This window comes from Centruroides sculpturatus, unplaced genomic scaffold, assembly GCF_000671375.1.
Source record: "Centruroides sculpturatus isolate CEXI.00-Female unplaced genomic scaffold, Cexi_2.0 scaffold1354, whole genome shotgun sequence".
In the NCBI taxonomy this organism is placed as follows: Eukaryota; Metazoa; Arthropoda; class Arachnida; order Scorpiones; family Buthidae; genus Centruroides; species Centruroides sculpturatus.
The window spans coordinates 23,531-37,599 of NW_019385612.1; the positions used below are offsets into that span (position 1 = coordinate 23,531).

Here is a 14,069-nt window from a genome sequence, read left to right on the forward strand (position 1 = left end):
AAGTTTTTCTTAATTTCTTTCAAGAATTCAGTGTATTCAATGCCTAGGGTCTTTAATTTTATTTGCTTTATTAACTTATTATCTATTTTATTCAGGACTTATTAGAATTCTTGCAGATGAGAATTATTTCAAGATCACAATAGCTGCTGAAACTATGATAAATATTTATTCAGATCTTTAACCAGAATCTAATTTAAAAATTTCCAAACAACATACATTTTCCATGTAGTAATTAAAATCTTGTTTACAAAAATTTAGACTTCAACTATCCTATGTAAGGTCTGTATATAAACAATGAATAAATATTCCAAGAATGTTGAGTAAGCAGGAAAAATAATTATCTTAATGATAAATAATAATTTTCTCTTCATGAAACATTGTTATTCTGGTTTAATTATTCATTGAATATATCCAGTTTATTATAATATTTATTTAAATTAAAACTGTCATTTATTTTTTGAATAATTTATAATTTTACCTACTGCCAAGTCTGATCATTTTTAAAAAATAATTAGCATCTGAAAGAGAAATTACCTGATTTAGACCATTATATAAGTTTTATATGAATCATTATGCCATCTTAATAACACTGACACATCATCCAGACATTCAGTATACATTGTTTTCATTAATTTTCGTATGAAAATAGTACTCAAAACTTTTAAGGCTGATTGAATACCAGAACAAAGAATTTTATAGTACAATCATTGTAATATGCAACTTTTATCTGAAGATAATTTTGGTGCTCTCTAAAGAGATATGATTTTTTGGCAGGAATTTTTTTGAGTCAGTAGTAATTGTGCCATCTTCAAGTGAAGATGACAATGATGTGATGTATTGGTATTTGAAGAACAGTAAGAAATATTGAGTGCACCTGTATAATTTCATTAGTGTGGCACAGTTCTGCTGTAGTGGCAATAGAACCATCTAAACACATGATAAAATTTAGAGTGAATGTTTTTCTACAATCTTAATAAATGAAATTAAGGAATTCAAGTCTTTGGAACCACCTCTAGACATATACCTTGAAATATTGAACCATACCAAGGAAAAAAACTAGTAGTATGTGTCACTTAATACATCTAACTTATGACAAATGTCATAACTGTATTGATGTGAAGATGTTTACTCATTTCAACACATTTTGAATGCACAAAAATGATTTCTATGTTATAACTATTGCATATTGCTTACAATCTAAGGTACCATACATATCATATCATATTCTGGTGTGCAGCCAATCTAAGATAAAAATTACAGGTAACCCCTGTATAACACGGGAGTTACGTTCCAAAAATTGTAGTGTTATACAAAACAAAGAAATAGTGTGAAAAGGGAGGTTAGGTTCCAAAAATTAAAAAACATGCTGTTAAATCCTTCTTTAAATCGGATTTATTATTCATTTTTTTCATAGATAAAATATTTAAATATTTTACCAGAGGATTATTCATCCTATATGATGATCTCAGCATGAGCATCATCAACTGGTAACAGTTTGTGGGTGCGTTCGTTAATAGCGGTCGCTCTGCAATGGGANACAAAATGTTAATGTTTGATTAAAATTCTTATTTTGCAGTGTGAAAACGTGTATATCAATGTTAATTTTAATAAAACATTTGTCACTTAATGCAGCAAATTTGGTTTTTACTTTAATTTTTTCGTGTCTGTATAAATTTGAAACACACCTTATAGCACGGATTCACTCTAACACAGTTCGAAAATTAGGAACATCCCCCGTATAACACGGTGGTTTCATATCACGGGTTCACTCTGACACGGTTCGGAAATTGGGTAAAACCCTTGTACAACATGAAATGTAATAAAGGGTGCGTTCTTTTATACTTCCACGTAACTCTGCGCAAGCATTCAAATTGTTTTCCTGGCTACTTTGAATGCTCTTTTAATAATAATCCATTTAGTGTTAAATTATACAATTGGGGCCCTTCTTTTGCCTCTAGAAGCTCATTTTAAAATTATAGATTCCTCCATCACGATACTATCGATAGTGCGGGCGCTTCCATCTTTTTTTCACCGTTGTTTTTGAATGCTTACAAACAGCAGCGCACTTCTATTGCAGAGTGACTGCTTTTATCGAACGCACCCAAACACTGTTAAGTAAGTATTTTACCATAGGATTATTCATCCTATATGATGATCTCAGCATGAGCATCATCAACTGGTAACAGTTTTTGGATGCGTTCGTTAATAGCGGTCGCTCTGCAATGGGAGTGCACTGTTGTTTGTAGGTATTTAGGAACGACAGTGAAAGAAAGATGGTGGAGCCTGCACTATCGATAGTAGCGTAATGGAGGAATCTATAATTCTAAAATGAGCTTTTAGAAGCAAAAGAAGGATCCCAATTGTAAAATTCAACCATTAAATGGATTATTTGTTGAAAGAGCATTCAAAGTAGCCACGAAAACAATTAGAATGCTTGCATAGAGTTACGCAGAGGTATAAAAGAACGCACCCTTTATTACATTTCTCGTTGTATGAGGGTTTTATCCAATTCCCGCACCGTGTTAGAGTGAACCTGTACTATAAAAGCACAGTGTTATACGGGGATGTTCCCAATTCTCAAACCATGTTAGAGTGAATCTGTGCTAGAGAAGTGCCATGTTATACGGGGGTTACCTGTACCTTCAACTGATTATCATGCATTAAAACTTTAAAATAATCTTTTAAAAAATACCTTAAGGATAAATTTTCTACACAATGAAAATAGAAATGTTTTTCTTAAAAATTTTTGATCTTTTTGAAAATTTTTCTGCAAAATATGTAGTTTGGCAAAGAAGTTGAATTCATCATGTACATTTATACCTATAGTCTAAGTGTTGCTATAATTAAAAAAGTATTTAAACAATATAAATTTGTATTGGAAAATAATTATAATTAATAAGATATCAATTTTATATTAAACTTTTTCATGAAAAAGCATTACTACNCATGTACTAAACATTTCAGATAATCTAAATAAAAATATAATTGAATATTATAGCATAATTTTGAAATGAAATTTTTTCAGATATAAATATTTATTTTTAAAAAGAAAATGAGCAATTATTTATTGTGACAGCATCACAATGCCAGGCTGCAATTTTTAATCATATTTTTAATTTAAAATATATGCTCTCCACCTCAAATTAGTAGTGTCTTGTCCCTGTACATCATACTTTCCCTGTTAGTAATAGCCATGCCGGGTCATCTAATTCCTTTCAGGGAAAATTTTTTGAATTGAAATAACATGACTTCTGGTTTGCACCAGAAGTTCTCATACAGTTAATCAGGGCCTCCTGCCCTAAGCTTTCCCTGTATGGTCTCAGCATTCATCAACCTTACTTCATTCTCAAGATTAAGAAAGACAGGCAGACAAACAACAGTGGGAATTTATAGGTCTACAATTTTTTCAAATTGCAGACCAAAAAGTAGATATATGAAACTAACATCTATATGCAACTTCCACCAAATAATTGTAAAGTTCTAATGTTTCCAGCCACTATTTAGAGGCCCTCACCAGAAAGCCAGAATATGCAACCATAAATATGACGTGGTTAAGGGAATTTCAACACAGTGCTTGCCAGTTTTTCCGCCAAACCTGAGGTTTCCCTGTACTAGGATGAAGCTACACCTTTACACAAGGTCTTTGACCATACAACTTACAATCATTGGAGGCATTAGAAATCTATATACTGTATTAACTCTGATGGCATTACAGTACCACAAGCATGGAAATATTTTATAGATTCATACAGAATTTAATGTTTTTAATTTTATTATTTAATATCACACCACATAACGAATTGAATCGTTGAAAGCCTTTCTTTTATTTTTATGCTTTAAACTGTGTGTCATGAAACAAACATATTTTTGAATATTTGGAATTGCTATTTTAAACGTAATGGTATTCTCCATGGAATGATAGAACTGTCATTTTGTTTTTTGTTTCTTTTGTATCCTGATGAGGATCTCCAGATTGTGGTAGAAAACATTATAACTTTACAGTTGTTTGCTAGAAATCGCATGGGTGTTAGTTTCATTTTTGTACTGTTCTAGTTTTTATGTGCGCTATTATATGTACTGATGTATATAACCAAAATAAAAATTACAAATTCAAACTTTAAAATTTATCTCAACTCAAGTAAAGCTACACTTAGAAATCAAGAAATAAAAGATTTATGAAAGAATTTAACATGTTGAAATGGAATGGAATCAGGAATACATACAAGACATTAGGAAGTTAAAATCAGAGTCACTTATTTTAAACTGCATATCTTCAATAATAATACAGTAATTATAATTGTGAGTTATAATTGAAGGATGTAATTTTTATTTAACAGTTGTAAAAAATAAACACAATGATAACAGAATGCTAAAAGTTAGATATTACAGAGATAATACATGAAATTAGTCAAACCTCATTAGCACAAAAGTATTTCAAAATTCCTTGTCAAATTTTATATTAATTACAACACTTTTTAAAACATGTTTAATATGAAATTCTATTTCAAGTGAAGTGATGATCGCCACCCGTAAGAAATCTTAATGTCTACAAAATTTTTTTTTCAAATTATTGTGCCTGCAAGTTGAATATTTCAGTAAAGGAAGTTGTTCAAATATTATAAAACAAACCTAAATTCTTATAACAAAGTTTGATTAAAGTGTTTTCAGATTCAGATCCATCCTCAAAACCCATCAAGTTTTGAATTTTGGATAAGTTTCTGACAATTATATAAATACAAAAGTTTTCCAACCAAATTCTGTGATTTAAACTTGTTCATATCACCTTTGCAATGTTTAAAAGTGTGTCATTCTTTACCAACTGAAGAGAATTGAAACTTATTCATTTTATAGTTCTATGTATGTTACTGAGAATGAGTAAAAACCTCAAAATAGTTTATTTTTAAGTGACTTTCAACATGCTTTAAACCTTAATTTTTTAACATCAGACTACTACTCACATTACTTCATTAAGAGATTTATAGTTTTTCTTAAAAATTATCTGACTACTCAGCTTGCAACAACTACTGTACATAATTTAAGTGTCCGTTGCAATGCTTATTCTCTCTCTCTTTCTCATAGATAATAATTTATAAAGTTCAGCAAGGCTTGTCTTTGCTGAACTTTATAAATTTAAATTTTGAGCAAAATTTAACAATTTAAATTTTGAGCAAAATTTTGGCACTATAACTATTCATGTTAATGAGGTTCGACTGTATTTATAAATTTACCAATTACTTTCTAAAAAGATTACATTGTTATTTGGAAAAAAGTGAATATGAAAAACAAACCATAAAATAAAAAATGAAAAATTTATCATCAAAGGAAAATTTTTACAAAATTCCAATTAGATTATAAAAACTTTTGTAAAAGCAACTGACAAATTTCATACTAACAAAAGGATAACTGGCATCAATATTTGCATGTTATAAGAAAATTATTTAGTAAACTTTTTATAGCTTTAATTCTTTCAAATAACAATTCAAATTTATTTTTCCAATTTTAAAATTAGTTCATATACCTAATATGTAAGTGCTTAATTTTCTACACTGTAAAATATCTAGTTTTATCTGTTGACTATTCAAAGAAAAAAATATTCTAAAAGATGGTTTGAATGCTCATTTCCAGTCAAACATTTTATAATAATGAGCAACTTTTTAAAAATAAAATGTTTATATAAATAAGTAAAATCAACTATTTGCCTACACCTATTAAAAAATTTACAAAACATTAACTTAATAATGATTTTTTTTAACTGACATTACGCTATGACTAACAAGTGCTTCAAACACACAAAGAATATGACAATTGACAAATTTTTTGAATGATATTCTAAGAACATTTTTGTTTGAGTTATTTTTATCTAAATATTTATAAATCAGTATTAATAATTTAAAATAAATATGAAAGATAATAACTTATCTATATTTATATATTTTATTTAAGAATGCTTATCCATATTATTATGAATTATGTTATGCTTTATAATTATCAAATATTGTTTTAAATTTTATTTTCTGTTATCAGTGTGTGAGATTTTTGTTGGTTTAGTTGGGTAGAAATCACTTGTCTTTGGGAAATTTCCTATTTGTAATTAAATAAATAAAATTAATAATAATTAAAAAATTCAATTAGAATTTAAATCTAATTTATGCACAAATAAAATTAAAGAAAAAATTCTTTAGCATCAACTGATTTATTAAATACATCAATTGAACAATATTTGAATTTTATATTATGTTTGAATGACTTATACTCATGTTATAAATACTGACCCAACATGCAACTTACTTCTAAGAATAATAAACTTCACTTTCTACCATAAAATCCACTTTAAGATGTCAGATGTTTTAATTATCATAATAATGTAGCTTAAAGATACAGTAGACCCCCTATAACACTGTAGATAATTCTGTGTTGTATGGGTCACTTAGATTTTACAAATACATGAGCCGTTCACAGCCCGGCACACGCATTTGTAAAATCTAAGTGACTCGCACAACATGGAATTCATATAATACAGAATTATCTACAGTGTTATAGGGGGTCTATTGTATATAATGAAGAGGAAAAAATCTGAGAATATATTTATGAGTGAAAGGATTAATAAACAATTTTAAGTTTATGTATGCTATTATATGAAACAGAAAAACATAAAATAAAAAAAAAATATTCTGCTAGCTTTTTGTAAAAATATTTAAATTTCAGTGAACATATAAACAACAGTGTCAACAGTTTTGCTTTTGTTAGTATGAATATTTTTATAATAAAAAATTATATTTTTATTTTGAAACCATCCTAATTATGTTTAAATAATATTCAAAAATTTACAAATGAAAAAATTGTAATTTATGGAAATCAAGAAGTATCTGTTTTCAAATTAAAAATTCTCTAGCAAGAAAATACTATAGGATAAAATCAGAAAATCAGTATTATCTATTTAAATTAAATTCAGTTCTTGTTTTCAACAATCTCCTTATAAAAATTTAATTGATACAGAATTTACATGTAGTAAATTATCAGTAAATCAATTTATTAAGAATTTAAAATTATATATTTATTAAAAGTTTTATTGTTTAATTAATTCATTATATGTAGATTCCTTTTATTGACATCAGGTAACAAATGATTATAAATATCAACAATTTTTCTCCTCTCTGACTGATTAATATAATAATCTTAATAATGGTAATGAAATATTTCTAGATATTAAATGAAATTAAAAACTATCATTTTCTATAAAAGTTTTTGTAGTCTTTATAACAGAATAAAAATATACTTAAAATATAATAAAATTTATCAACATTTTAAAGTTTCAAAACAATTTATAAATTCACTAAATAGTAAATATATTTTTTAAACTGAAAATGTAATGGCAAGGAGGGAAAAAAAAAACTATTTTGATGTAAGATCTTATAAAAAAATTTCACTCTGGCAAGCATTACCATTATTACTTTTTCATTAGAAACATAATTAGCATATATCATTACATGAAATGGCCAATATAAGAAATTTAGAATATATTTAATGATGTATATTTCATATAAAATATTGTATCTATCAATTAAAAATGTATTTTAGAAGAATTGTTGTTTTTATTTATTATCTGAATTTTTCAATATCTACGATTAAGCCACTAATAAATAAGTAAGTAAATAATTATATATATAATTTTGTAAACTTAATTTTACAAGATAATATAACATCCAAATTATCATCATCATTTGACTGATTATCGTAAAAAAATTAATTCATTAATTTAACCATTTCAATAATTAAATTATTGAATAGGTGAAATAGCTTCATCAATTTTCATTATATGTTTTCATGATGATGTTTATAATTAACTAAAAAATTTTCTAAGTTGTTATTAAACATATCTGTTTTAAAATTATAATGGGAAATGAATAACTATCTTGCTCTAAAATGCATCCCATTTCTCTTGGTAGAACAAATGCTGGAGCAGAATGGCACTGCATATTAATATCAAGTTTTGGTGCCAAAAAGAGAGGCCACAAATATTTATTTCATCCAAATTATATTAATATATGGCCACTGTCTTTCCACAATCCAAATAATGCAGAATGAGAAAAAATGTCTACCAAAAGAAATATGCATATTTTGAGCAAGATCCCATCATTTTACAGGAGATTATAGCTTGTGGATTGACACCAAAACCTGACTTATGGAAGCCATTAGCTGAAAAGCATATGCCATCCAGAACACCAACTAACTTTGACCAAGAAAAATGAGACACAAAAAGCAAGATTCTTGGGAACATTCTTTATTATTGGAACACATCTGGGGTTTACAACACCATAAATAATGCTAATAGCTAAGACTAACATCCATTCATACAAGAGTGATATACATATGCTGTTATAATCAAACTGCATATGTAAATAATGCCATTTCATCATATGGCTAGTTGGCTGCCCAAAATGCAATGTACATAGAGATACTAGATTATCACAAAATTTAACATTGTTTTAACATCAAGTGGTGTTTTAAAAATTACAACCAGTTCCAGACTGTTTGTGTGCTTGGTGCAACTTAGAACTGATGACAACTATGACCATCTAGTATATTTTGTACAACATACTTTCCAATCAGTATCAAGCACCCACTATAGACAAGGCAGTTGAAAAACACACATTCTTTCTTTACACGACTTTGGCCTCCAATGGCAGAACCTGTAATCTGCCTGTATTGATCATTTATATACATAAAATGTATAAAATAAAGCTAGTTTTAGATATTAAATGTAAACTTAAGGCAATAATCAGACGCCATTTTGTTCTTCTCCTGAACTTTCTTGGCTTTGCTTTAAGGAACTAAATTTTGACTTTTTTACATGTTTTTCTGGAGAAATTCTGGAATTAGGAGAAGACTGTTTTAAAGAAATATACTTATTTGTTCCCAAATGTCCAAAACTTAATTCACTGGAGTTAACAGTCACGACATCAATTTCAACATCAGATTCTTGTTTTAATTTTTCAGCCTCAGCTTGTCTGGCCGAAGCTCGTCGAGTGCGAATAACTAAATTAGGATTAGAGAATGGAAGTGGTACAGTAGCAGAATTTTTTATTTTACTACCAACTCCTGATAATATATTATGGGAAATTTTATTTTTACATTCATTACTATCATAAGTTTTATTAGGTCCATTTGAGGTGGTGATTGTTGTTGTTGTAATTGTTGTTGTTGTCGTCAAAGGATAACAATTCACTTTCGAATTAGTCTTTGTCAATAATTTTTCATCTACATGATTAACTACTTTTTTGGTCTTTCTGCACATTTTGCCTTTATCTTCCATTTCACTATTATCTTTGAATTCCCTCTTGATGATAATGCGTTTACTTCTGCGTTGTGGTGTTTTTGTGTTAAGTGTACTATTTCCTGATTCACAACTCCCCCCTCTATTTCTTTTACCCAAACATTTAGTGCCCCTCCCTTTTAGAGATTTGTTTGTTTTAGCCACCTGAGTATAAGCATCCTCTCGCCCATAAGTAAGAAGAGGTTCCTCATCATCATCAATTTTTGCAGCACGTCTTTCTTCTTCTTCCTTCAGAGCTTTTAATCTTCCTAATTCCCAATCCTTTTTTTGCGCTTCAATCTCCTCCTGTTAATGGGGGGAAAAGTCAAATTACTATTTTTATATTACTTTCAAACATAAATATCTAAAATTCAAAAAATATTTATAATTATCTATTAATATTCATATATTTTTCCAATTATATGATTTCAACAATAAATATTAATAAAGTAGTAAAAGTTTCAATTTCAATATTAATATCTTAAACTTTAGTTGAAAATAAGTGAATAAAATTACTAAAAGAATTATTATTGTTACTTATGAAGATAAAGCTCTAAATATGTATAAAATTATGTTTAATATAAATTAAGTCATTTTTATTAACATAGATTTTCTTTTACTTTTTTAAATTACATATTTGTATTTTATTGCTACTAAAATGAAACAAAAAGAAGAAAAAATAAAAATATAATTATTTAAAAATTTTTATTTTAATTACAGAAAATATTACTGTTACATTTAACAAACCACTTGAATACAATACTTGTATTTTATTCAAGTCAAAATTTCTTCTCTAAAACATTTCCAGCAATTTAGCAATTAAAAACTAAAAAACTAATCATTATGGGCTTGAACTTAAATTTATGGGCTGACAGCTAAAAACTTTCCCAAAGATCCAAACTAGACTTGAAAACAAGTTCTCCAGAAAGGAATACTTTCTATAAATCTTCTTACTTGTAACCAATTAACCGGAGCAACATTCGGTTTTAAAATGCAAACGTTTTTGACACCCCTTCTGGGTTCTTCTTCAATACAATAGGCATTAAAGAATACAAAACAAAAATAAATTAATTGTCATTCTCGAAACCAGAAAACTTTAATATCCCAATCCTAAAATCAACCAGAACAAAACAGAAGAAATAAAAATGTCAAGAAATGAAATAAGTAAACATAACAAATCGGCCAATTCAAGCCCAACTGTTAGAGCTTATCTTGCACACTAGTAATAATCACAAACTATAGATCAGTTTAAGAGACCAATCCTTCATCCTTCAGCTGCATAACTAATAAGAACTATATGATTAACTTAAAAAAAATCTTCAACAAAAACACCTCAATTATAATAGGCATAATAGTAATATTAGTACCACAAATCTCAGAAGTTTAACCATAATACGAACTGCAATAATTTTTATTAAAAAAATCCCATTTAACCTGACTGAGAATAGCATTTAAAAATAATAATAATAATAATAATGAAAAGTGAAATTCTAAAATTTAGCACAAATCTAATAAAATTCTATTGAGTAGAAATTCTAAATACAATCCCCTGCTTTACAAAAGCTTGTTTTATACCACTTCACTTATACAGGGTTCCTATTCAAATTTTTGTTTTAATTTCCATGACTTTCCCTGACCAACTGTGTACAAATTCCCTGACCCTCACGTCCCTTACGGTATGGAACATTGACAAAATAAAACAGCATTTGACTTCCTATGCACATGTTTGGCTTCTTCAACATTTTAATTAGTTATTTTTTCTAATTAAAAGTTATATACAGTAGAGCGTTGATTTTCTGAATCAATTGGGGACTGGGGTTGTAACTGATTTACGTACGAAAAAATAGTTTAACGTATCCGATGTTGAAATTTTTCACCGTTGCGTGTCGCTTCGCATTAAATTTTTGTCGATGTTAAGCCTAACAAAGACTATTGTATCATTAAAACTTATTTTTTTATTTTGTACAAACAAAATAAATATATTGAAAAATATAAAAATAATAAAAAATTATACTTCAGAAGTTAATTTAGTATCAAAAATGTAAAGTATTTGAGTAGCCCAAGACATATCCAAAGATTGAAGCGCCACAGCACTGGCAAAAATTTAAATTTGCCGACTGGAATTCTTTCAGATGATTGATGTTTCGGATGATTGACTTTTGGAAAATCGATGCTCTACTGTATATTATTTATAATTGCCAAATTATTAAAACTAAAAATAAAACATATTATTAAAATTCTGTTATTAATCCAAAATCAAAATCTACAAGGCTTTGAAAAAAAAACAATTATTTTTTACTATTCATTAACAAATTCTATATAATTGATGTACAAAAGTATATAAATTTATCTCTTAATAAATTTCCTAAATTTTATAAAATTTTAATAAATGGGGAAAAAAATCCAACATTGTTTTGTTACACAATCAAAATTATTAAAATGAAAAATGATGATAACATTTAAATTAGTTATCATTTTATGTACTTTTTAAATTTAAGGGGAAATTTTGTGGAAGCTTAGCTTGGGAGAAGAAATTTTTGATCCTGAAAATATTGTGCACCTTTTTCATAAGTTGTATTGCATCACATTACTTCTTGCTGCCTGCAGACAGCTACACTTAGTCAAGCATGTCAACAAAAAATCAACAAAGCAGCCAAAGAAGCAAATTCCTTGACTTTTTGACAATTTTTAACAAATTCCCTGACATTCCATGACTTTTTATGAACACTAATAAAAAACCCTGATTTTTCCATGACTTTCCAAATGCATTAAGAACCCTGCTTATACAAAAGATCTATATTAGTATCTGTTTTCACTAACCAAAAGAAATCCACAGGAGGAATTTTGTTTTAACAAAAAAATAATAAAATAAAAAGCAAAAATAGCATTTGTTTTGCACTGAGCTATTTTAAAGGCAATGAGCACTTCAAGCAGCAAGTTCGAGGCATCTCCAAGCTCCTTCAATAGCTACTAAACATTTTTAACAGAAAAATCTATCTTCAAAAAACTTAATATCAAAAACTCAAATATTGAAACATACAGCATTTTAATTCTAAAATTATTCTTAATGTATAGAGGAGAAGGTGGTATTATGGAACACTGCAGGTATTATGGAACCACTCCATTTCAAACTGATAATAAAGGCGAACTGTAGCGGAATGTGGCTGAACCGAACTAGGCAGACATCCATAGCAAGGGGAAAACCCGTTTTACTTCAGTTAAACAGTTGTCCGTATTTAATCAGCAAATTTGTTTTTTTCAAAATTCGCAAGTTTTGAATGCTAAGTGAATTTAATTATTTTTAAAATATAAATCGTGTAGTTGTTGGATCACCAGTGCATGTATTCCGTTCCAGAGACTTGGGGGTACATATTAATCTGTGTGATGTTCACGTTTTTTAAATTTTGGTCTCGACAGACATAAGTTAATTCGAGATGGCGATGCGTGAAACACGGACCCCTTTGGTGCTTTTACAGTAATATGGAACTCAACTCCTCCGAACTTTCTATTTGCAAGCAGACATTCCTCCAGAGCAATTTGTGAAAAAGACACTAGATAGTTAGTCAATTCTTCCCGAGAATATCGAAAAAGAGCTGCTGGAATATATATTGTTGATGGAGGTCATATTTTTCTATTATAAAAGCATTTTTGCGATAAAATACATTGGAGTAAATAATTTGGTAATTATTTATCATTTTTTGTCCTTTCCTATTTTTTTTGGCTACATTAAAGCATTTTTTTGAAAATATACAGTAAGGTTCCATATTACCACCCGATTTTCTCTAAGCCTACTTTCGAACTTTTTGTACAAAAGCCTTCAAAAACCATACTTATAGTTACACTAGCGAAAAATCCAATTAGGAACATTTAGTTTACTAGTTACCAGTACTTTTCACACAAAAAATGTGAGTGTAGTTATGATACCTTCTTTACAATTCTCTAAAATGTAATTGGGGTTCCATAATACCACCTTCTCCTCTAAATTTAAAACTGTTTATAAATTTATAAATAAAGAACAAGTTATAATAATTAAATAATCTAAGAAACAAAATGGACACAGATCACGTGATATATTCATACAAAATAATACAGCGGAACCTCAAAATCCAAATACCCACAGAAATCCAGACTTTTCAACTGTTCTAGTCAAAATCTATGTTTTACTACTACTTTTAGGAACTGTGTTCTAGAATTCCAAGATTCTGAAAGAAAAATCTTCCCATTTACTGACATAGCAATGGGATGGTTTGAATGATTGTTGAAACAGTTTTAACTCTTTTTGCTTGGATTTAATGACATAATGCAATGAAAAATAAGAAATATTCTTCTTTTCATTGGCAATGCATCAACTCATAATTAGGATACTAAACTGATAAATGTCACTATCAAGTTTTTTCCATCCAACACCACATATCATGTACAGCTTCTGGAATATGAGATTATTAAGCATTTAAAGTTTACTAACGATAACACTTATTATGCAATCTGTTCAAAAAATTCATTCTGCATAATCAGCTAGTGAACTAGTTAATGGAAAAAATGAGTTGGATGTAGTTACTTGGTGTAGTCCTGCTTAAGACAGCATTTTAAAGGAAATGATTCCAAAGTGCTTTGCAAGAAGCTGAAATGTGAACTTGACGATGTTACTTATGATGATAATTTCTCAAAAAGTGTCCAATGTACAGAACACTTTGCAAAGAATGTAGAATCAATATCCAGTATAACTATTAAGAATTTTGTAGAATTTAACAATTGA

General features: G+C 28.2%; 1 protein-coding gene across 1 annotated transcript in view; it reads right to left on the bottom strand.

The window, feature by feature from the left end:
* Nucleotides 1-14,069, bottom strand: part of LOC111640581 (helicase domino-like) — a gene marked incomplete at its 3' end in the record, with an annotated part of 167,347 nt that overhangs the window by 23,523 nt on the left and 129,755 nt on the right. The window contains exon 34 of the mRNA XM_023386605.1: nt 8,786-9,619. Within this exon, the coding sequence (XP_023242373.1) occupies nt 8,786-9,619 (834 nt within the window). The remainder of the gene's footprint in view (nt 1-8,785; nt 9,620-14,069) is intronic.